The sequence below is a fragment of the Vidua macroura genome, chromosome 1 (assembly GCF_024509145.1).
Source record: "Vidua macroura isolate BioBank_ID:100142 chromosome 1, ASM2450914v1, whole genome shotgun sequence".
NCBI lineage: Eukaryota > Metazoa > Chordata > Aves > Passeriformes > Viduidae > Vidua > Vidua macroura.
In genome coordinates this window covers 69,974,446-70,000,937 of record NC_071571.1, presented here as the reverse complement: position 1 = coordinate 70,000,937, position 26,492 = coordinate 69,974,446, and the positions used below count along the sequence as shown (strand labels likewise).

The following is a 26,492-nucleotide window of genomic DNA, read 5'->3' as shown; positions in this document are numbered from 1 at the left end:
TTTCTTGGATCAAAGGAAACAGCAGTGTCAGTCCAGAACCACAACATAGGTATTAAGGGAAAACATAGCCATGCAGTCACAATCTGACAACAGCTAGGCTGGGATGCATCCTCTCAAGAACTATTTTAGTCTTTAAAGGGGACATGACAGCCAGAATAATAACAAAGTGCAACTTCACCTCCGTGGAAGGGGACTGTCTCCCAAGTGCCCACCGTGTTGCAGGGTATAGCATATGTGCATGCTACAGCAGATTATAAAGTTATTCTGTCTTATTTCAAAGTCAAGCTTTGCACAAGGTGAGTGGAAGAGCAAAGGGAAAGGCTCAAATGTATTGTGAAGCACACACGCTTTCCGACAGTGGAGCATCTCCCAAATCCAACAAGGAGTTCGTTGGCAAGAGGAAGAAATACTTACACCCAGTAAAACAGCATCAGCAGGAAGGGACAGATGATGACTGCCTGGAGGACCTGCCAGTCCCTGCAGAGGGCAGCCAGCCCGGGCATGAGGAACTGCCCCGCCATCTCGATGAAGCTCGCCACCATGGTGACCATGAACCGGTGCCCGGGAGGACAGAGCTCTATCCCTGAAACACAGAGTACACAGACAATCAGCCCCCATCCGCAAAGACACCCCCAGAGCATCTCTAGGAAACTTTAAGGGAGTTCATGTCCTTCAGGAGCTCTGGTCAAAGCTATGCTGAATCAAATAAATTTTGCTTCCTCCCATAATTAGGCTCTAGAGAAGCTCATTAACAGCTGTCTGTGGTGCAAACATTGCAACTTCCATATACCTGCTGTATCCTCATTGCCAGATTTCCTTCAGTCTTTGCCTAAGGCAGAGAAGTATTTTACCTAACAATAAGGTGTTTATTTTTAAAAGGGAATGTATAGTTAAACACAAGCCAAAGATCTTGGGTCATGGCTTTTCACATTTCTCAGAGACACCATCTGCCTTTCCAAACAGTTTGCTGGGAGGTGGAAGAGCACAGCTCTCAGCAGGATGCAGGCACCCAGGATGCCACCTGCCCACACCTTAATATGCTCTGACTCAGCCAATTCCAAGCTGGATTTTGCTGAGTGTGTTGTTTCTGGGTTTGCTTTTCCCAATAGCTTATCTTGATCAACTTTCAGAGAGGCCAACCTCCCATCTGTCTTATCCTGCCTTCCATCCTTCTTTTTGCTGTGGGGCAATTTACCATCACCACTGATATCTTGGTTGCCTCAGCTGTCTTGTGACAAGTGAGTAGATAAAACACAGTTCACTAGATCAAATGTTTCCTTAAACCCTGAATTCTGGCTAACTTTATTCAGTCAGAAGATGAATTTATCAGAATCACAGCCAAATAACAAAATTTTTAAAAGTCACAGAAGAAATAGCAAACACAAAAATGGGACTGGCTTGTGGAATTTTTTTTCTCCAGTAAGATTGTAATAGAAGTTTCTATATCATATTTCCCATTTGCCCACATTCACTTGCACAGACTAATACTTTAGCTCAATAAACCTGCCACAAATGTTGTGTAGCACTTATTGGAATGCTGATACAGAAAGAGGCCTGGAAACATTAGTGATATGTTGCCGTCAGCATTGTTGCTTTTCTATGGGGTGTTTCCTATGGTGGTTTTAAATTAGAATTTAATGGTTATTAAAATTTTTACTGAAAAGCTGTAAGAAAATAGGAAGAGATGACTGTTGCTCCTTCATTCACTCTCTAACCTGCAGTTTGCATTTATCACTGTAACACAGATTTAAACTAATAGACCAGGAATTAGCTTGTAGATCAAATGTAGGATTAAACGCCACACATTTTGCTCCCTTTCTTTTCAGCCAATACAAAAACTACCAGTGGATTTTTGCCAATACAAAAGGAAACTGTGTCTGTTGTCAAGCAGCCCAAATTTTCATTAGCCTAACCACAAACACAGCAGCTTTGGAAATGAAAGGGGGAGAAAAAGCTCTCAAAGACTCTCACATGCTATAAAAGGCTTTTACGTTTTAATTTGGTAAAAAAAGATTAAAACACAGAGCTCCTTATGACATTAATATGGTTTCATTCTTACTAATGAAGTATCCCAAGCTTAGGAAATTTTTGCTGTTCTATGCAAAGAGGTCACTTCCGTTTTATTTTTCTAATCTCCAAATATAAAGTGCTTCTGTTTGTTTTTCAAAACCTTACAAGTAACTCACACTCCAATATTCCTTCTTTAAGTACAAGGTCGAGTTTTGTTGCTATAGAAACAGGAAGTCTGCATTAGATATGCTCTAGCATTTCAATTGCATTGCTCAGGTTAGTAGCAGGTAAAAAGAAAAATAAGCGAGATATCAACTTTTATATAAAGTCAGGAAGCGGTGACCAAATAATAAAAGTATATTTTATTAAGACACTGGTGCACAATAAAAAACTCCACATGCAGCAGTTATTCATTCTATAGAAAGAAAATAGCTTCAGAAATTGTTTAGCATTTATTTTCTTCTCTGGAATATCACATGCATGTGATCAGTTTCTGCCCTTTCCTCTAAGAAAGCTGGAGATGACAAGAAAATAATCTCTGCTCTAGCTGGGTGAGTGTGGCTTTCAAGCAACATCAGCAGCATATGAAATACCACATCTTTCTTGAAATGCTTAACATATTAGGACAGCCTACTGACTTTCCAACATACCTGGCTTCAATTTTATATGATAAAAGATTCAGCACTGCAGTTTTCAGCAAGCATCTGTCTGTCAACCCTTTCCCACCTCTGCAGCAAAGCCACCCTCACAGCAGCCTTGCCCTAGCAGCAGGAAAGGCACCCAGCTGATGCTCACACTGGGGCCTCGATGCACCCAGGCACAAGGCTCTGTGGTTGCAACAATTTCCACCCAGTTCACATGACAAAAATACTGACTCAGATAAAATCACTACAAGACTGAGATCAGCTTTACCCACCCATGGCAAATTGAGCAAGCAAGTTCCAGCTCCCTGAATCAATGAAAAAGTTTCCATATCAATTACTTTATGGAGCATGGAGCAAACCCTCATCATACACACTAATCACGGAAATTACCGTCAATACCAAAAACTCCCAGATACATCCATTTGCTCTACTTGGAAAATTTTGTGTGGGCAAGGAGACATGCATATGAAGGATTTTGCTTCCTTGCCCAGCATTCCTACTCTATGCAGCTCGGTCAGAGCAGCAGATCCACATCAGAGACCTAATTTCCCTAAGGCCCAGGTAAGTGATCTTATGGGCAAATGGAATCCTGCATGCAAAGCCATCCTATAGCACTCGGGCAGTGAAATCAGGCATGCTCAGGCCACATGGGGCAGACTCTCCCATGGTCAATGGGCACACAGCAACACTGGACAAACAAGCTGGACCCAGACAACCCCTAAGGCGAAACTGCTCCCAGCCTGAGGGCAGCTGTCTTGCCACAGGTGTGATCCAGACCTGGGCCCCACAGGCATCCCAGGCACAGGGCACTGAACACATGAGACTCGCTGCGCAGCATTATTGCACCTCTGGCTGGGAAATGTGGAAACCGGCTCCTGGGGCCAGATGTGTTATGCCCACGAGCACTCGGGTTTGCTGGGGTGTGAGTGAGGGAGCTACTGAAGAAGCTCTGGGGGCTCAGCCCCACTGCCTTGTGCAGGTCAGTGCTCTGGGTATCACCAGAGAGAGGCAGGGTAAAACCACAGGTCAGACAACAGCTTAACCAATGCAAATGCAACAGATACTGGTGACAAGAGGTACAAGTCTTTACACTAGAAAGGGCAAAATGTCTTTGCTAACAGCTTCTCTCCCTGGCACTGGGATGGATAAACTGGGCTGGTGTCCTTTACAACAGTTTTTCAGGCAACCTCTTCTGCAAAGAAGATGGGAAAATGAGATAAAACCACCATAAGTATGCCACAGCCTGACATCTGAAATGCTGACCTCTCCCCTTTCCAACTGGTTTTTATCTCCCATCCTCTCCACCTGCAGCTATGGAAGGAGCAGTCTATGAACGTACAGACAGGACACTGGGAAGAACTGCAGTATTACTGGGTTAACATCAGCTCTGTAGCCACAGAGCATGGCCCTGCATAGCCCACCTCCTCCAAATCCCACCAGGCAAGCTGTCACTGCCATGGAGGGACTAAGAGACACATCCTGTCCTTTCTCACTCGATCTCGCACTTGCACACTGGTAACAATCTGTTTCAGATTTCAGAAATCCTCTCATTTTTCTTAGAAGGCTGACATTTATTCTCAGAATATTTGCACAAGGATGAAAGCCAAATACTTTTATTTTAAAAAAAATAAAGAAGTTAAGTCATTTGCAAATAGCATATCAAGAGGAAAAAGAGGCAACATTGAAGTGCTTGAACAACTCTCTAGCATCCACTCGCCCATCTCCAGACCCAAAACACAAAGCAATTCTTGTTCTGCAGCCCAAGTTATAGCTCCATCTGAAACCACAAGGTAGCAGCTTTTTGTGCCTTTCCAGGGTTCTCTTCCTGCCCAGTTTCCATCTGTAAGCTACCAAGACTATAATTATATAGGAGTATCCCTTGGAGAAAATGGCCAAGTCAAAGCATCTGCTGGCCAACAGCATTCACACTGAAAAAATCCCCAAGGAACCAGTCTGATTCTAGATTCACATTCACAGTTGCACATTATATTAAAAAAAAAAAAAAACAAAAAAACAAAAAAACAAAAAAAACAAAAAAAAACCCCACAAACAAAATCTCCTAGTTTCTGTCAGTTTCCCTCATATTACTGCATACCCAATACTCTTAATTCCTTCCATCTAAGCACCCCTCTGCTTCAAAAGGGAGGAAAAAATGAGATGCAAGTAAACAACACTCATAATTTGAGAAGAATTCTCTGGCAACATAGCTTTAGGAGTAAAATGTGGGACACCAGAAATTCCCAGTGGCAGTAACAGCCTACAGCACCAAGGCTGTGTTTGCCTCAGCCAAAAGTCAAGCACAGGATGTGACCCTAAGAAAGAATTTTACCTTTGGACTCTGCTTTTCATCAGAGCACAAAAGGAAAGAAATGCTCGAAGAGTATTTAGTTTCCCATGCTGTTCAGCACCTCCAGCATGTCCCACCACCTCCTGCTCCCTGAGGTCACCCTTTCGGCACGATGAGCTCTGCCACCTCTGTCACAGTGATCTTGAAGACTGCTGGGAGGTGACCCTGTCCCTGCTGCTGCTGTGTTTCCTAATTCCCACCAAGCTTGCTCAAACCTCTGGGATCTTGTCTTCCTCCAACACTCTCTGTGGGATTTGCCCTCTGCTGTAAACAAATTGTCTCACTGGATACTCCTAGAATAACATGGCCCCCAAACTAGCTTTTGGCTAGCTGACCAGATAAAATTGCAGCAAAAACTATCAATAACTCCTAGACAAGTTTGCAGCTGGCTGCTAGGGGGACAGGAAAATAAAATCCAGCATATCTGCTTATATACACTAATTTCCCTTTGGTTACTAGACACAAATTTCTAAGAACTGCAAGCCCTACCTATGGGCTATGTACACTTCTCATCTCTCAGCACACTTCTGATTCAGTCCTGGCTGAAATGGCCCAGGCTAAGCCAACACTCACTCCTGCTTGAATTTATACAAGGAGCACATTATCTTGGTTGCCTTTGCTGTCACCAGAAGGAAAGAAGCATTATGTGTAAATACAGTTTATTAGGGAACAGTAAATGAAGTAACTTGTGGAAGTAAAGGTTATCACACACGCTGCAGTGCACAGACAACCACCAATTGATGTAAGCACAGGACAGAGACAGAGTGAAAGGGAAGGAAAAATCTAATTTCCTCTCTGGAGAAATCCAATCCACTGCCAAGAAAAGAGAACAGCAATAGACTGAACCTCCAATGGCCGAATAATAGTATTATTTTCCCCTAACAGCACATCGGGACAGAAGTTACTCTAAAATACACCTGTGAAGTGACACAGGCGGTCCTTCAAAGGTACTTTTCTACACATCATCGATTTGGTGAGTTCTTTTAAACAGATGGTAGCCCACCATTTAATTAACACATTTAATATGTGTCAAATCAGTTGCCTGAGCACTGACATAAGCTGAGCTGACGGAGCCGTCAGGCTGGCACCAGGGCAGGCAGCCAGCACGACACCTTGCCAGATGTGCAGCAACACATTTAATTTCTGACCTCAATAGATTGCCTGGATCTACTGCATGGAGCTATCTTGATAGGGAAATATCTAATCAGAACAGAATTCTTTCTTATCAAAACTAATTCAGATGACCATTTGGTATACAAAGACCAGGATAGTGCCAAAACTGATGCCAGGCAAAATACCCTTTAGATATACTGTGCAGTCTCACAGAGAGGCATAGCAAGAAAAAAGTAAATATAACTACACCTCTCATGCAAAATCCAACTAAAACACAAGGTGCAACCTTCCCACTCTTTACTTTCCACATGCCTGACTTGCTCCTGTAAGGCACAGGTGAGTAACACACCATCCCTATTTCAGGCCTGGTACTGCTCAACTCTGTCAGGGTATTTTAGGAGGAGCTCTCCTCTGAGTTGCAGACAGTCTGTAGCTACCCACAGGCGAGGGTTTGGACCACAAGCACAGAGCCAGGTTAGATTCAACGCAGGGTGTTTACTCAAACCTCATTAACTCGGTCGCAGGAGCTGTGGACTTCCCAGACACAATGTATATGCAGCACAGCAGGGCAGGGCAAGGCTGACCTCAGCTCTTCCAGGGACAGGAGACCCTGAGCAGAAGCTGCCTGACCAGCGTGTGGGATGCAGAGATGTCTGCAACCATGCCCTGGATGCAAGCTGTTGCCCAGGGAGCATCAGTGGCAGAGAAAGAAACACGTGCCATTCCTCCATTCATCCCATGGCATCTGTATTTGCCAAGTTTTACATTGCACAAGACAAACAACATCTTACAAAACAGATGGCTGACTGCATAAGAAACCTTTAATACACCACGCTGCCTGCCATATACAAAGCAATAAACCCAAAGAAATGTTAAATCACATTTGAGGTGCTGCAGTTGCCATCTATCCTACTTCCAGAGGAAAGCAGCAGCAGCATCTCTGCAGCTCCCAGCCAGCACTGACTTTTGGTGACAGTTCCTGGATGTGAATAACAGCATTCTGGAACAACACAAGGAGAATGCCCCTGGAAACCTAAACAGCAGTGACAAAGAGCATGAGAAATGGGTAGATACAGAAGATACTGATTTCAGTATAAAGATGGCTTAATTGAAATGCAATTTAAAAGTGATTTAAAAGCTTTACCATGACATATGTTTTCATCTATGTTAATTGCCATCTATAAAAAAAAAAAATCTCCCCCACCTCCAGTCTAAAATTTCCTACCCCTCTTAAGATACTCTCCAAACCCATATAAATATTCGAATATTTCTGCAAAAAACTGAGATTGCACAGAAATATATGAGACTCTTTCTTGTTCCAAAAAGGCATCTTTCTCTATAGGAAATGCACAATTGGTCACAGCAATGCTTTGCAAATCTAACACCTCTGCTGTTCACAACAGCTGGGTGCCTTTTCTCTTTGCAGGATCTAAATCATTATTGACATCTTTTTGACAGGAGTGCATATGAGAGGAGCTGAAACAAAAACTGATGTGAGATACATCAGAAGAGCTCATTTTCTTTGATGTTTTAGTTGAAAGGGATCTGCATCTGTATTTGTTAGTGAATTTTTAACAATATTGTAGCTATTTAAAATAAGAACAGAGAAGAAATTCAATAGCTGGAAATCTGCACTTCTCCTAATTTATCAACTGGCAAACAATATTCCAACAGCAGCTGTTTCCAAAGCTCAGTTTGCAGCCTGCAGATGGATGATGGTCCTCAAAGAAGCAGGAACAAAGAAGTAACAGCGTAACACCTTGTTTCAGGTCTATTAAACACTTCCCAGCTCACTGAGACAGCAGGGCAGCCCCTCTCTCTGCAAGCACTGATCTCACATGAGGTGCTCCTCCAAGGAGGATTTTTTCACCATTACCATCATGCTATTGGATGAGTGAATAGATGCACTGAGCCCTGGCTTTGTGCACACTGTCAGCAGAACTGTATGTTGCTATCAAGAATTTGACAACGGGAGACTTGAGTTGGTTGCAGCCTAGCTTATCAAACAGAAAGGACAAGAATGGAAGAAAAGTAAGTGGAGGATCAAGATACGTACTTGGTACTTTTTAGGTCATAATAAAGCTTTGCTTACCCTGCATCCCCTCCCTCAGATCAAAGGGAAACAGCTTGCCTGAAGCACCTCACACCCAGAGGCACAATCCCTGGAAAGCACTTTGCTCCTTTCACTCGTGTCAACTTCATAACAAGCCCTGAATGGGACTACATCCACAGAGTCTAAGCAAACACTGGGTGCTGTTTATTAAACTCTCATAAATACAATTGTAACCCCATACACATGTGCATATATATAAACTTAGATGCATATTTATGGATATGTGTATATATACACTCTGATATAACTGTAAAGGCAAAAGCCCCTAGTTCCTTCTCCTCCCCTGATCCCCCTGTGATGTCAGAAGCAATTAGTGGAGATTAGGGTGATGCCCTGAATAACCCATCCCATCTCAGAGGACCTGAATTGCTCAAGTGGCATCACCACGTCGGAGAGAGCCCGGAACAGGGCAGTGCTGGCTGACAGTGCGCAGTGAGGGCCAGCAGAAGTGCAGGCAATTAAATCAAAAGCAATTAGTGAGCCTCTCTGTGAAAGGCTGTCACACATTTGGCCCCCAGGGCAGCCTTGTTTTTAAAGATTTATGCCACACACTCTGGATAGATATTTAATGAACACTGTGAAAGGGGAACTGCAGGGATGCAGAGCCAATGAGATGCTGTATTTTGAGTGCTTTAAGCATGCATTCACATGCATTCACTGGAGAAGGAGATGTCACTCAGACTAAGGGGTGACTTTTGCATTAATAATTCTCTGTCTCCAGGGTTCAGCATTAACCCTGACACAGGTCTGGGGAAGGAAAAGGCAGGCAGACAGAATTGGGACACCCACCCAACAGGAGAGAACCATGCCAAACACTGCACACAAGAACAGGCAGGACAGCCCCTGGTCAGATCTCCTCTAATTTTAAGCATAAGAGGATACAAAAAGGAAAATGAGGCTGTGGTAATGCAAAGATGGTGAGAAAACTTCTCCTGACACAATAGCAGGTGGTGCACAGTTAGAAGTAGTACAGATATTGTTCTTCCTCTTCCATTTCCCAATGAGCTTTTATCTTCCAAGTAACATTCCCATAAGGAAAGAAAAATATATATTCTAGGGAAAAAAGAGGAAAGACCAGTGAAGATTTCCTTTTGGTCAATTGATTTTAAAGTGAAAAAGATATGACATCCAACCTTGGGAGAAAATCTGCTTCCTGAAGCAATGAAAATTCTATTTTTCATTCAAAGTCAAGTCTTCAGTATCTGGTTACAGGCTTTTATTCCTTATGTTAAATACATGGTCTCTGTGCTGTAGAGAACACTTTCCACCACTCTGTGCACACGGAGTGCTCTGTACAGTGGGGTCTGCTTGTGACTGGTTTGTGGGCAGTTCTGCAGTGAAGAGTGTGATCTAATGGGCTCTGTGACAATGCACAGAACTTGTCAGGGAAAGAGCATTCCCTTTCCAACCCTCTCCAAGCACATCTCTTCAAGCCAAGGGGAACTCAGCAGGTTAGCACCTGTGGGTGCACACACACAGAGGTGAGCACATCCCTCACTGTGCTGTTGTCACATACAACATAAAATGACCTCAGGATTGCCAAAGCTTAAACATTCCTTAATTTTCTTCCTTGATATCTTTAAAAATACCAGACAAAAGCTTTTGTGAAAGCTTTTTTTCCTGTTATGTACCAGAATTCTTTGATTTGGTAAAACCTGATTAGACAGGGAAGAACAATAAAAAGGGAATTGGCATTACAATGCCTCCAGCATCTCATATTTGCATGTAAATTGCTGTGCTAAGGATGTCTGTGCAATAGCAAACCAGACCACCCAGAAACATCCATTGGGATTCAAAGTTTATCCAGAATCAACCCTGAAAAATGTGTGAGTTTATTCAAGAGTTTCTCACAGCCAAGATGAATATGTAGTTTCAAGTAGTAATATATGCTGTTAAAACTGGGGTAAGAAATAAATGTTTTTGCTGAATGGATGGAAAACCTCCTATTGCTTTGCAATAACTTTGAAAAAGAGAAAGACAATGTTTCTTCACATCTTCTTTCCATGGAAGCTGGCAAGTAGGCTGGGAATAGATGGATCTTCCTGAGTAGAAGCCATCCTCCCATGGGTATGTTCGCTTTTCTGTGGTGAAAGACCTCTTTCAAGAAAACTCCTGCCACTTACAGAAGAGTTCAAATATGGCAACACTTGCTGAGTTGCTCCAAATAAAACTAGAATGAATTGCTGAGCTAATTAATAGCCCAACATTAAAAGGAAACCAAGCTCCTTGGAAAGAATCCAGCTGCAATTCACGAAAGCGGATTTCACTTGTTTCGATTACAACAGCAGTAGACTTTGTATACATCACAGCTATGGCTAAAATTGTGAAGATATATGCCCATACCCACACCTTGAGAAATGAATGACTCTTAGCCTTCTCTAAGCAGCACCTAACTATTTCTCTATGTGATTTTCTGTTTCAAATGCAAGCTCTTTGGCTGTGCTGTACCTGTGGTGGTACAAAGCCAAAGAGAAGAGCTGTGCTTAGGGGTAATGCTGTCTAGGAGACCACCCAGCAGAGCCTGGTGTAGACTTCACATTGCCTAGGGACAGTCAAGCTGTACTCTTAAGATCAGACGATCTTAGGGAGGTTCTCTCTGCAGTAAGTTCTGCTACTGACTTTGAAGACAAATGCACACTACAAGCAGTTTCTCCATTATTTGTATTTTTATTTGTGCATCAATACTTTGATTGCTTATAGTACATAAATGGCAACATGAATCTTATGTGATATTTCCTATGCAAGAATTGTATCATGTGTGGTGTTAGATCATCCCCGCTAAGGGAACAGTTTCGGGTACTTCAAAAAAAACTCCTATATTTACCACCCTTTTGTAGCAAGAGAAAAATGTATAGAAGGTGGGAGAGTGAGAGAGAACGACAGAAAGAAGATTATGGTCATGAGAGGGAAGAGAGATAACTAACAGAAGGAGTGCCCCTGGCTCATCATATCAGATTTCCTTCCCACATTCAGCTTTGAATAATATGTGTCAAGCATTGCTTGACACAACAGAAATAATTCAGTTACTGTTTCCAAATTTTCCTTTGTATCTTCTTGCAGAGCCAGCAAGGGAATAAAAAAGGACTGAACTGAAAAAGTACAGGAGATGAGATACAATTTTCAACTCAAACACCAGTTTGTTTCCTAACCGTATTCAACCATATAAAGGAACATGGTAAACTACATGAGAATTCCTATCCATGAGAAAAATGCTGAGAGATGGGAGGAAAAAAGCCTTTGTGGCTGATCCTGCCTTTCCTGGTGTGACAGTGGATCCTCAGCACCCCCATGCAGGGTTCAGACACCACCACCTCCCAGGGCAGGTCCCTGTACCTGCAGGCACACAGCAAACCTGAGCACACTGTGGGCATGTGTTCCTCCTGGCATAAACAACACAGGAATGTCTTAGGGGCTTGAATATTTCCCAGATCGGGTAACCACACATCCAACAGAACAGGAAACACTCTCCAGGACTCCATAGCAGCACCAGGCACATGGCTCAAAGGCAAAGCATCCCCAGGAAAGGAGGGCAGAGCCTTTTGTCAGACTATTCACTCCACAAGCTTACAAACTACTTTCTCCAGCACTTGTGGGAGCAAGAAGGAACTGATTTCAGGCTACAAACCTATCTAACAAGTTGCACAGTCCAATTAGGAAAACCGCCTTGTAGCTTATATCCAGATTTCACCAAGTTAGCAGCTAAAGAACTATATCCAAATGGTATTCTGGGTTACATGGGAAGTAAGCATAACTAAATCTTAAAGATCTGTTTTTGCTGAAACAAAGTCTGTGAACACATAATTTGAAAAAATAAACATACACAAATGTAAGTGAACATTAATTTTATGGAAGCAGAGAAGACAAAAACTGCTCTCCCATCTTGCTGAGTGATGTTTCTAATCAAAATTAGAATTTCTCCAGACCCCTAGAGAAAGCTGCTGCACAAGGCTGTCCAGCACTGGACAGTAAGCAGGTCTCTTTACATATCCCTGTCCACTTGCATGATATTCCCAGACACAGGGAAGGTTTAATCACTGTTTTCTCATTTAAAACAGGGCACAGACAGAGGAACTGAAAAACTAGGAATTCAGACTGGAACCACTGAGCACTTGGTCTGCTCCAGGTGGCTCCTGAGGGCTTTGCACGGGGAACCACCTTCCTTCAGCATTGCCTGCCTCAATGCAGAACACCATATTTTAGCTCAGGTTTTTAAGAATAGGGCCTTCTTTTATTATCACTATTTGCTTAATTTAATAGCAATATGAGGCTATATTTGGCCTATGCCACAATGAAATATAGAATTTAGAAATCAGAGCTACAAAATTAATGAATAAATAACAATTCAGTTAAGCCATTTCTTCAGCCACTTCCTCCCATTTATAATTTAGCCAGATGTTTCACATGGAAGCAGGAATATCTTTTCTACCAAGAGCATGAATAGATAGAAGTAAACAAAAAAAACACCCTTTTCTAAATAAACCAACTTCCTTTCCAGCTCTTGCCTAAAGAAGAGGAAATGTCAGGCATTCACAAAAGCTAGGTGACATAACACCCTGAGTTGCTCCAGATGAGTCAGTTGCCAGATATCTGCATCAGAAATCACAAATGTGGGAGCAGCCCAAGGCACACAGAACCTGCCCAGCTTTGTATGCAATCTCAGCACAGTGCTGGGAGAGGGCACAGGTACCACCTTATCCCAGAGCAGCAAGCAGGGAAGACTCCTGTTATTTTGCTCGCTCTGCCTCTTGCACCCATTGCGCAGAACCAGTGCATTGGTGGTGAAATAAAAAATTACCTTTCATGCAGAAAAGAATTGCAAAGCAGTTAATTAGCTTTTGCCCTCTGTTTCACTCTGCAGCAAGAGACTGTCAGCTTCCAGGGCACCAGGATGTGCTGTCATACAGTAGAGCTCACTCCCCTGCCCTCACCTCCCTGCTTGTATTTTCCAGCATTCACTGCCAGAGGGTAAATTGCCAGTAAATACAGTGGATGAGTACTCCAACAACACACAACCAGCACAACAGTTTCACTACCAGCAATGAGTTTCCCTCACCCCAAAATCCAGACATCACACACCCGCACCTTTGTCTACATAGAGTTATTTGTATAACCTTCACCCTGGGGTGGTTTTTCTTTTAACCTGACCAGGAGCTGTTGCTCAGATCACTTTGCACCTGACTGCTATGGGGCTATAAATAACACATCTACATCACAGCCTTGTACTCACACGCATTTGATTAAAATAAAGTCAACTAAAAGGCAGACCACCTCTGAAATGGAAACAAATGGATACAGAAGGGCTGAGGAGTTGAAAGACAGAATTTCTGAGTTAGATTATTGTCAGGCTGCCATCTCCATTGCTGTCTGGTATCACCAATTTCTGCATAATCACTTAAACAAAAATCAAAGCAGAAAGAAAATACTAAATTTTTAGAGGGTGTGGAATTGAGGACAACACATCAATATAATAGCAACAATACCACCACCACCCCGAGACAACTTAACCACGTTAATATATTCACTCATGACTGGCAGAAAGTGGTATGCAAGCCCCTAAAAGGAGAAGACAAACACTGGTAAACAAAAATGGAGCAAAGTAAATGATCAGCCCCTGCCTTGCCCCAGGCTGGCGGTGCAGTTCACTGGCAGCTGGAGATGGCTGAGCCTTGTCACTTGTGGCCTTCCTCCCTTTAAGAGAACTCAATTTATAACCAATTTTGGAACTCCAGATATGAGAAATTGGAGGCACTGATGGGTTTTAGGCAGCATAGCTTGGTTTAATATTGACCCAGCTGACTGGCAAAGTATCATCTGCAAACAGCAAGGAAGATTAAGATCTGAAGTGCGGCAGCAACTTCATTTCCAAATCCTTCTGCAACACAGGAAAACTCCCTGTGCAGTTCACCACACAGAGGAGAGCAGGGAGCAAAAAATATCCAAGCTGTGTTCAAAGAAGGAAAAGTGTAGGCGTGCAGGGCTTGCACTGATTTATTACTGGCTTATCAGTAGCTAACATATAAAACCAACTATAAAAGCAACAGATGTAAAATATTTTCTGTTTTAAAAATCATTGCACACTCTTCCTTCCTAGAAGGTACAAAGACTCAGAGCTGACTTTTCAATTTGAACAGATGCCTGCACAAGCATAACAAAGAGGGAAAAAATGTTAAGGAGGAAGGAAAAAAAAAAAACAACCCAAACCCAGACTTGCTCTCCCTCACCTAATCACAAATAACGTAACAAGTGTCCTTGCATTCAAGTACAGGTCCTAAGTACACAAACTCTAAGTTTCATTTTTTGGGAAACTGAATTCATTGAGAGGCATGCAAAATAAATAAAAATGTTTGAAATTGTTTCTAATAAGGACATCTTCTTGTCTAAATATTAAAAATATTTATATCACATTTAAAGCTCTAAGCCTAACCATTAATTTTCATACATCACACCAGATTCAATTCTGTTAAAAGGCTCTTCCCTTTTACTCAGCAGTCAATTATTCATTAACCTCCTAGAAACATTCAAAGAAGGCACAATTTATTTCAGAGACAGATAGGAATTTGTAATTTTAAAGATATCTGAATTTAATTTTTTTTTTTAATGACAAAAACAAAACATGAGGCAACAAGACACTTAACTGGCCAACATCAGGATGAGCTCTGTAAAAATAACTTTGGGCACGATTTTTGATATTGAAAGACCCATATGATCACAGCATCTGCAAACATTTTCAGCTAATGAAACTATGCCCAGAAGGAGTCTTACATTAAAACCACTCCTGCAGCCTCTGAAACAAGGACCTGGACCCAACACTTCAGTTATGCTTCCACTTAGTCACTGACCACACTATTTCTGCTTCAACAAAACATGCTGGATGTTAAAGGAGCCAAACAGATATTTGTACCACTGCAAGCATCACCAAGTGTAACAGACAAGGCTTAATTAAAACAAGAGTACAGTGTATATCCAACCACCCTAAGAACATGTTTCTCTTGATTATATCTCTCACCACCAGGTATTTCACATCAAACAGGAGAAAGTGTCTCTGTTCCAACCCCTTCCTTCCATGGTTTCACACATAAACCACTTAATGACTATGTGCTGCAGCATATGCGGTCAATATTTATCCACACTTCCACTACCTACCTTGTATCACCAAAGGACCCTAACACAAAAACTACTGACTCTCAAAATATGCTTCAGTCTTTTTGCTTAGGGGCTGCCAGCTCCTGGGACAGGGTAGAGCAGCTTTGCACAAATCCATTGCAATAGTTTCTTTCCAGCTCAGAAAAGCAGCAAATTAAAAAACAACAAAAAAAACCCCACCAAAACCAACAACAACCAAAAACTAAAAAAGAGAAAAAAAAAAAAAATAAAAAAAACCCCCATTATCTGCAATGAGATGGTGAATTTACCTAGGCATGAATGCAGCTTGTAACAAACCTTCACTATGAAGTAGTCTGGGTTTCTTTCTCACGTCTTGCCAGAAAGGTGGTGGGCTGAGGGAAGAGTATTTCATCTTCATGTCCTGACTTTTCTGACTCAAGTAGGGCAACTACAACTGGCCCATGGATTTTGGAAAAAAATTATAACACTTCAGAAGAAGGGGAAACTACACATGCTTCAGTATCAGTAAGCATCAGAATGCAGCTGACTTATATTGCACTCTCCAAAAACCAGGTAATTAAAAATATCCAGTCTCCTAAAGATTCACAAGTTGGGCCCCACAACAGCTGAAGCAAGTTTTCTAAAGTTCAGATGGGTAGAAGTTGAGAGCAACAGGCAATATTTGAGACATGATTTCATTCTAAATTCAACAGAACTAAGATATTGTATTAATTAAAAACATGTCTGAAAACAGCTAACTGCAAAATTCTCTGGGGTGCGATTAACATGGTGCTGTTTGCTGCTGGGACACTCAGATTATTTGATCCCCTTTACTGGAACATGGACTACAGTTCTTCCACTTGAGTGAACTTCTCCCCTCTCTCAAATTTTTGTTGCAGTGAGAACAGAAAATTGTTTTGGCATTAAAGAGGGATTTTTGTTTTGTTGGTTTTGTTGCTGTCTTTTCTTATTAAAAACAAACACAAAACTACTGCAAGCTTTAAGCAGTGATAAGTAGGAGCAGGAGTGGGTAGTCTCCAGCAAGGGGGTGGCAGATCTTTCTGCAAATGCATATATCTAAGAACACCTTGTGCACGCTAGACCTGGCCAGAGGTTGCCTGGAAGAAGTCATGCATGGCTGTGGTGCAATGAGCAGCAATCCTCTAGCACAGGAGTTTTTGGATATTTGCACAGATGCCAACCCACTCAGGGCTCTCATCCCTGCCCCAGATCTTGGGGCTGCTTTGACACGAGGATGATGGTGGAGGCCATGTGGGGAACAGAGCATATCACAGGAGTGGAAGCAGGTATGGCAGCAACCAGAGGCACCTTCTCTAAATATAAAGAGGAAAACAAAAGCCCTAATTTGGGGCTAACCCTGCCACACCACATGCCACTACTGTCTCAACAGCAAGCTGTTATGTCAGAAAGACTGCTGGTCATGCAGCCCTGGGGAATGATGTTTGTCGACAAAGCACCACAGGCACAGCAGAGGAGACACTTATGTTCATGAAATATGATCCTCACCACATTCCTTGTCAGGTGAGCAACCAAAGCACTGAATTCCCAAATACACATGCAAATGTAGATGAGATGGGGTGGATAAGGTCTGGTTTCCATAATGCTTTAAGATAACTGGTGATGTCTGCAAGTGCTATAGATTTTTAGATGAAGCACTTCATAAAAGAAATCACAAAAGTCTAGTAGTACCAGCATTTCCCACACATACTACTCCTTGAACTAACTGATCCCTATAATAACTTACACACTGAAGGGTATGAAGATCCAAAGCCCAGGGTCTAATGCACTTTATATAGGATTAGAAAAAAGCAAAGCCATGACTGAAAAACTTAAGTTCTCTGTGACTGCATTCCCCATGAGAAGCTCACTACAAAGCACTGTACAAGCTCCAAATGCAAATGTCTGTTGGAGTGAATGTAACAGACTGGAACACTAAGGGGCTTAACATCTTTGGAACGAAATAAAGAGGGGCAATAGAGAAATAACTTAGTACATTTACAATGCTGGCAACACAGCAGATTCCTGTATCTTATATTAGAAAACAAAGGCATACCAATCTGCGTTACAGACTTAGTGTCGTGGGCCAAATCTGCTCCTAATCCAAAGGCATAGATCTGAGTCTTAATAAATAATCCCCCAAAACAAGCAGCCTGACCTGCCCTCTTTTCCTCTTCCTATTTGCTTCTGTGTTAGATGCTTGATGGAATTTTTCCCCAAATCTAGCCTTGCCATAGCATGCATTGCAAATGCTTCAGCAGGCACCACCAGATGCTTCTTTGAGAGAGGCCAGAGTCTCCTCTGGGACAGCTCTTTCAAAGAATAAGATCTTCCTCCCTTACATATCATAAGCACACAAATGCAAGTGACTGAAGAAGTAAGAATTTGGAGAACAGTAATTTCTTTCTCAGGAAAAAGATGAAGGATGTATTCTGCATGGGAAATCAAGGAGCAGAAGTGGTGATGTGAAGGAATTAAGGCATTTCTCTTCCTTAGAGATACCAGCAAACAAAATTTGCCTATTTCATTGGTGCAGTCCTGCTTATTTCCAAAACCAGGCAGTGTATCAGGTCTGTGCACTGAGTAGAGATATGGAGTGAGCAAAGAGAAGCATCATTTTTCAGAGATCCTGGTTCTCTCTTCCAAAAGAACTACATCCCAAGCAGCTTGGCACCCAACCCCTTCCCACAGCCAAATACCGTACACCTCAGACATTCCTTGCTTCTGGTACAGGCTTACCACCCTTTGTATCAATTTTTTTCAGCTATGGCTAAATTGTTTCCAGCATCTGAGAACACTTTCTATTCTATTGCATCTTCAAGGTAGACTTTGACAAAGATGCTTTTAAATAGTGTCTAAAGCTTGCTGAAATCTAAAGCGCACTGAAGTAAGCTGGTGACCTTTGACTTGACAATTTCATTCAGACATCTCAAAAGAAAAATTAAAGCAAAAAAATTAAATTCAACAGTTAACAGCTAACAGGAACAGTTAAAGAATGGGAACAACACTTAAGACTGAGACAACTTTGGTTTTTTTTCCCCCAGAGAAATTCAATGCATAAAATAAAATATCCTTATAATTTCTTCTTAAATCACTGTTTTTCCTTTCCCCACTGGGTACACACCCATCCACTCAGATAAACACTGACCTTTCTCATTCCCAAACTCCTGACAGAGGATTTGTGCCAATCTCCCTGTAAACACCACTCAAACAGCCTTCCCCAATGCAAGACCTGCCGCACAGCACAGGACTCAGATAAAGTACAAAGGTCAATTTAGAAAGTCAAATACATTGAATGACATTTTTGTTGTTGCTCTTGCACACCCTGAGGTGACCCAGGCATCCTGAGATGGAGTGAGTGATGTTCCTTCTTATACAAGCAGCAGGATGCTGTTGACAGGCTTCAGTTTTAACCTGCTGGCAAAGTGCACTGCAGAGATACCAGACAGCCCAGGAAAACCTCACCTTATTTTAAGACATACCCCCCTTCCACTTACTTTTTATTTCCAATACTGTGCTGCAATATATAGGACTAGTTTTTCTTTCTAGAAAACTCATTCAAGTGTGTGGCTTTTCATCTGGAGATAGTTCAGATATGACAGCTGGCTGACTCTTATTTTCAGAAAAGGTTAACAAGCTAAGGCAAGAGCTGCTAGGGTGGGTGGGGGTTTAGGAAGTGAGTGGGAACCCTTTAAATACAAATCACACTTTTCTGCACTTTTAAAGCTGGAATTATATTAGCTCTATTTGAATCTCCAAATGAAATCCTTTTAATTTTACATTTGCAAAACAGTACCCTTACCATGAATTAAATTAATTCTAAACCAATTAAAACTGTATTAATTCAAAACACTGTTCAAGGAAACAATGGTTTGCTTCTCAAAGATTTCAAGCAAGGCAGACACTGAGCTTGCAAAAGCTACAGACCAATGCTCTGAAACAAGAGTTTGCAGAAGGTCAGCTCCTGACAGCTAAACTTTTCCCCAAATGACAAAAACACAGTTTGTAAATGTAAGGTTGTTTAAATAAATGTATTTCTATGGGCTCCCGAACGTGCCACTGAAAGCAAGCTATGGGAATTGGGAAGTTTCAGGATGTGGAAAGCTTATGTCTCTCTTCCCTCCGGCATCCACTATGTTATCTACTCTATCTCAACTCTGAAGGACGTGATGACCAGAAACAAAAAACCACAATGCTTCCTTTGTTTAATGACAGGTTAACTTGAAAGAGCAAAACCATATTTTGGTAAACTTCTATTTTGCTCAAAGAGAAGATAATTTGAACAAGCTTTTGTTTCACTAATAACTGGTCTTTAAATGAAGTGCTTTTTAATTTCATTTTCCATCCAAGCTCATCTTGGCAAAGACCACACGGGAAAACAACCATTAATCAGGGATCTGAGCAAGTGCAAGTTACAACTACTTCAGTGAGCACATGTACACATCCAGCATGCACCCACCCAGTTCTCCAGGAATAGTGACAAATGAATGTGACAGCCATACTTAATTACAAGTCAACACATTTGAATTACTACCAGCCAGTGACCACCTACTTCCTCTCAAAAAGCATCTTAAATAATGGATTTCTGACTTTACCTTAAAGTTTCAGCCTTGCTGTCTGAAGGCAAGAATATAAAATCTATAGCCAGTCCCTGACTTTCTGCATACTAAATACCTTGTCTACTTTAAGATGCAAAATTGGGATTTCGGAAGCACAGGAACCACCTCATGCACTGACTAGCAGACACTCTGCAATTTTGGGTATTACATGAAGCACTCTGTCTACTTCACTTCCTCCATTTCCCACCAATTTCTTCTTGAAGTCTGGCTGACATACAGAGCATTCAAGACCTTTACATTTTAAAACTGCTCTGGCCATCCTTTCATTACAGACAAAAATAAGGTTTTCTGGCTCAGATGTTGATGGTTGTCTCTAGCCATGTTAAAAACCAATCAAGTGAATCTTTCGACCTTGCTTCATACAGCCAGCAAAGCCTTAGTCTTAGGACTAAGTTAAAAAAAAAAAATAAAATGCATCAACATCACAGTCAAATATGCAAAACCACTCACGGTTCTCTTACAACAACCAGCCAAGTTCAGTGCTGGACAGGCTTGAATAATATTGTGCAAGGCAGGACAGCAATATCTCATAGGTAGAGTTACAGTGGTAGACAGATGAGAATGGATCAAAATCATCTTCTGAGGAGGAGGCAGGGTATTAAAAAAAATAAAATAGAGTTCATATGTTCTAGTGCATGCAAAAGAGATTTGTCAGAGTGAAATTGTCCTGAATAAACGTATCAAGCCCACATGGTTGCAGGGTGCCTCTGATCCCACAAAAGCCATCTTAAATCCAGATTTACTGAATCATAAGCTTACAACCTTAATATTCTGGGCCACTGTAACTATATTTTATGGATATGAGTTTTGTTGAGACAAAGAGCTGCGCAGCTATGGGGCAGCAAGGGGAGGCCTGACCACTGCTACAACTTCTTAAAATTTTTTAATGCTAGAAAAGCTCTCCCTCAATTAGTTTGGAGAGGGGAGTGAGGAGGGCTGTTTATTTTACTGCTTTGGCTTTTTTATGTTTGGAGATATAAGAAAGACAATGTTCAGGAATAACTCTGTGTGAAGCTTTAAATGTGCATTAAAGGAAAAAAAAAAAGAAATAAGCTCATATCTCAGGGGCAAAAATTGATAGCACACATATAAAACCACACAAAACCAAGATAACAGGTAAAATACATTTATGGAGCTAATTATAATTTTGTCCGAGAGATTAGATAAATATATTTAAATACACTAAATAAAATTTAAATTGACTTGCATGTGGGTTCACTACAGTCTCCCTCTTTAAATATATCCCTAAGCAGATCCATTCCATTTCCCAACACAGAGTCTTACTGCGAGACGCATAAATTTATGATCATGACACATTCTTCATATTTCTCATCCTCTTGTTTAAGGGGAAGTCTAAAGATTACATATCCTCACAAACAGCCTGCTCAGGCAGGAAAAATGTGGAGTCCTGGAGTCCTGTCAGACAATGGTCTTTGCTTGGAGGATGGAGACATCTCACTGTGACTGCTGTGCTGCCCCTGGCTCAACTCAGCTGCCATGCTTGGATGTATTTTTTCAACAGGCACCAGCCACCTCTGACCAGTGGATAACCTCCACCTGCACCACTCACCAAAGCTCCAGAAGACTTCATATGAGCCAGGTATCTCAAGTCCTGCATAGCATGGGTTTCAGTCTCCTGCGAAACAAGTCGCAAGAGCCACCAGCCTCAGAGCTCTGCACCTACTTATTTAACCCAAAAGGAGAGGCCACTTCCTTTCATCTCCAGGCTGTGCTACTTCTTTTATTCAGCTGCCTTTAGGGGACTCCTCTGCTCCAGGAGCAGGAAATATTTCACATCACAGCAGTTTGTCCAGGAAGCTCTGAGACACTCAAGCATTTTCCAGCCTTGTCAGCCATGCAACAAGGATTGATCACTACAGTGTAGTTCACAGAGTCATTAGGTCAGTCATTGCCTTGGTTATACACAGGCATGTACAAGGTTCTAAGTGAAACTTCAATGGCCACCTGCACAGGAGGAGAGTGTGGGCTGAGATCTTATTTACAGGAGCACTCAATGTTCTAAACATGTGGAAACTTGGCAATGGTGAGCAAAGCTTAAATGCCTTATGAGCTTTTACCTATTTAGCTAGCTACTTTTAAAGCACATGCAAATGCCTCCTCCTGCCCTTGAGCTGAAGCTGAGAGCCCTCTAAAGGTGTCAAATGCCAACAGTGTTGGAGTTGGTGGGATGGTATTGCCCTGAAACAAAACACAAAGCTGGGCCAATATACTTTGCTCTGTAGGTCTGCTGACCTCTCCGGTTCCAGTTGAACCTCCTCTTTGATTTCTCCTTCTGAATTCCCCAATTGTCAAGCCTGGTTTCAGAAAGAAGGCCAAGGTAATGAGGAGGAGCTGCATGCCAGGTTTGTGGTGTGTTGCTGGCAGAGATCCTTGTAAATAAAAGAGGCTGAGCCAAATCCCCAGAAAGGATCCATGATTTATCGTGGTATATATGGTACTTGGGGCAGCCCACATTGTCTTGTCTGAAAGACCAGCTCCCACTCCAAGCTAGGGCTTAGAAGAAGGCAGGCATTTTCTTCCTAACTGTGCTGGCCCTCTAGTCCTATTCTTCTCTCTGAATGTCTTCTGCTGAGCAAAGAAGCTACCTGTAAGCAGATCCACTAACAAAGCCTGAACCATGCCAGGTCCTTCCTCCACTCTGAGGAAAAACCTTGATTTTGTGTGACCTTTGTCTTGATTTTGTGTAACTGAATCTGGTCAACAGGCTCAAAACTGATGCAGACACAGGGTAAAGGAGAAAGTAGTGAGGCAAGGAGGAGGATACACTGTGACTCAATGGGCTGCATGAGTTAATTTTTCTTAGGATAACTAGTTTTTAAAAAGTTAAGTTAAATGGAATGGCCTAGAGGCACAGAAAATTTAAGGCAAAGTTGTGATATTTGGAGTACTGTTTTAGATTGTGGTCTGTGGTAGAAGCATACAGCAAGACTTCATTCAGGATATTTACTTTACTCCCCACCTGATGCAGCCACAGAAGACAAGTTACAAAGCTGCTTTTAAACTACAAAGCCAGAGAAAGGATACTGCTAGAAGAAAAGCTCATTGCTTTTGTGGGAGCTGTCACACCTTCAAGACTGAGTGCTCTGCCCTTCTTGGCACATGGAGACCTGTTGGAGCATTTAAAATGGCTCTTCTGATTAACACTAATTTACTCTGTCACCAACTTAAGTAAGCCGCAAAACTTACCTGAAAGAACCACATGAATAAATTCAATTGAAGATCTGTGCTGCTAAAATCAGCTACCAACCCATTAGAAATATCAATAATTTAACCTTGGTGCAGCAAGGGTGGGTATTATGCTCTGATGTCCACCTAGTCTTAGCAGGTACTATAAGCTGCTCATGACTCTTCCCTTACATTCTCTACCTGTTTTCTACTGGAAGATTTCATCTTAAGAGTATAGAATCAGTTAATATAGAAAATGTATAGAAAGCTTCAATATAGCAAAAAAAAAAATTGTTTTTCCTTCAGGTCAAGTTGGTTTGATATTTCAGAAAAAATCTGGAGTTATTATGCACAATATGAGATCGTATGTACTATGGAGAAGGGAGAATGTGTTGGCAGCACAGAACATGAAATGATATGGGCAATTTGGCTGACAGCAGGAAAGATTGTTTGGATTGAATAAAAAGAAGTGTTGAATGTTTGCCTGTACCAAGAAAGCTTGACCCTTGCTTTTGAGAGGGATATATAAATTGGTTTAACAATTTAACAAAGTTTCAGTTATGCAGTAGTCAGTGCCTGGGAAAAAAACCCCAACACTTTATGTTGCTACTTGCAAACTGCTGAATCTCTGCAAACATGTTTGCTCAACACTCTTAGCACTGCAAACACAACACCAGGAAGAACTATTTTTTCCTCCCCACTTCTGCAGGGGTTCTCTGCCTTCCGCAGAGTTTATTCAATATTGTCACAGTCTATCGGTTCTATCTGGCACAGGGCAAAATGAAAGCGAAACACAGTATTCTCCCCATTCTTTCCAAAGGTTTAGTGATACAGATAAACTAGCAAACTGGATTTCACTTCAGCACCTGAGAAGCAGCTTAGAGTAAACACCTTACAGTAACACACTGGAGAAGCAGTGCTCTTTGCAGTAAGTTGGGTGTGACAATGCCCAAAAGAGTATGGAGAACCTGTAGCACTAGACAAATCCAGTCTGATATCTGTATTTCTGCATCAATTCTGTCAGGCCCAGTCCTTCTACTGGTACAAGCAGCTATAAGCATTTACCCTGAAGGAGTAACAGTGCTGCCTTACATAAATAATGAACAGTTCAGGTGGAAACAGAGCTCAGATAGGGAATCAAGATCAAGAACAAACAAAACAAAAGAAAACTCCAGTGAACTAACATGCTTTGTCAAGCTGGCAGCCAAGCAATCTGTCTTCCCTGCACTCCCACCTTACTGTCAATTATCTGATTTCACTGCAGTTACTTTTACTTCACATATTCCAGTGTGTCACCTCCCTGCTCACAGGTACATGATGATACCAATAAAAAAGACATGGGAAATTCTGTTAAATAACAGAAGCTCAGTATGCAACTTGCTGGTCTTTCACAAGGCAAACTGTATGACAATAAACAGAGAGAAATATATATCGCAGCAACAAGGAGAAAACCCACAAATACACAGCCAACACACATGCAGTGGGAATCTCTGGGAAGCTTTTCTGTGTTTTTGTAGGGTTTGTGTGGGCTTTTTGTAGGTTTTCTTTTTTTTTTAGTTGGGTTGTTTTTATGGTTTTTTTTAAAAAGAATTTTTCCTTTCTTGTTTGCAAATAAATAGACTTGAAGTTTAGAGTTTGCTGATACCTCTCAGTTTTGATCCAGAGCTACTTGTCCTCCCCATATGTAAAAAACTTCCAGTGGGCACAGAATCTCACCCTGAGCATGAAGAAACTGCAGTTTATGTGTACCTCAGGTCTACATGAAGCAACCTGCCAGTTTGCATCCAGTTCCTTCAGATGACTCTCATACTTGCCAAAGAGTGCCCAAGCTGCAGGGAGTGAGGAATTTCACACACTCCATCAGATCACTGCTTACAGGCTAGCACAACAACTCTACTGAAATAACAGTGTAAATTTTAAAGTTAAAAGAATAAAAGCTATTAACCCTTCCCAGAGTCAATTTAAGGAAAGGTTTTATGTTTGAGATGACAGTCTTCCTTCAGAAGCTCATCACAGTTTTTCTGAAGGAGGAGTGGAATAACCCCAAAGAACAGGTAAAAATTAAGCAAAACTGCCACAGTCTGGTCTACATCTTACTGATTCTATCTTAAAAAAAAAAAAACAACAAAACAAAACCAAAAACTGAGTGACAGTACAACCAAGAACATTGTCCTCCTACAAGAGGAAGAGGACATAAACAATTATTTGGGCCACATGAACAGTAATGGACTCCTGTGCAGAAGAGCTAAATGTGATGGAAAACCAGAGCATTTCCAAATTAGCTGGAGCACAAACTGAGAGCAAGGAGCCAAAACTACTTTAGATAAGGAAGTGCCTGAACTCAGCAGATGAACAGAGGTAAATGAAGCCTCCTGTGACTTGAAAGGTACAAGAAGTGGACCAGGCTAGAGCAACCAACTAGAGTATTGTCCCAGGACATAAGATGATATGAAAATGCAGAAGGACCAGAAAGATGTTTGAAGGACACAAACAGAAGGTCATCCACCAAAACCAGAGCACTTCAGAGCTGTAGCAACACAAGATAACAAAGATAACTATTTAGTTATTGACAGAGCCAGGCACATATCTCAGAAGTGGTAGGTAGGTAGGGACAATCATTTTGGGGAAAGAAATGTGCACTTGCTTTCCCAGTTTCACATGAAGTCTCTGCAATATCTCCCAGGCTACATGTAACATACAGAAAAAACAGTGGCTTCCACTGTAGGTCCTGGATGATAGTCTTTCTCTTTGCAGAAAGCCATTCACACTTTATTTGTACACCTACCTACACCTCCCTGCTCTCCCTCCTCCACTGCTATTTTTCTGGTTGAGAATCAGTCTCTCCTGCAGTGTGGAAATCAAGATACTGCCAAGAAGCATCACTGAATGTAAATGAATTTATCAAAAATGAAGGAAGCCTAAAATACTATCACAACCTGAATGTTCCAAATAAGAATTTCTTATCCCTGAATCAGCATATTTTACAGTTCTCTGTATGGCTTTCTTTTCCTGTTATTGCTTCAGATGAGCTCTGTGTCATATGAGATATTTGTATCAAGTACGCACAGAGCGGCTTATCAGGAAAAGTCTTCTTTCACACTTCCCCCAACCTTTCCAAGTATATCTAATATAAATCCTGTCCAAATTGTTCGGGCTTTCATTTAAAACTGAAATTGATTTTCATTCCTCAGAGAAAAGTTCCCTCTCATTTTTTAAAGTTTCTGTTAAAGACTTTTTGCACACATTTTAAAAACAGATCAAGCAAATTCTAAATTTAGAGTTTTAGCTCAGATGATCTTCCAAAAATATTCACATACATTTTTCTATTCATGTCTCTG

At 41.5% G+C, this 26,492-nt stretch overlaps 1 protein-coding gene across 2 annotated transcripts in view; it reads right to left on the bottom strand.

The window, feature by feature from the left end:
* SLC22A23 (solute carrier family 22 member 23) overlaps window positions 1-26,492 on the bottom strand; it is a 109,336-nt gene that overhangs the window by 34,825 nt on the left and 48,019 nt on the right. For both annotated transcript variants that reach the window (XM_053985737.1, XM_053985747.1), the window contains exon 4: window positions 415-583. In XM_053985737.1, the coding sequence (XP_053841712.1) occupies window positions 415-583 (169 nt within the window). The remainder of the gene's footprint in view (window positions 1-414; window positions 584-26,492) is intronic.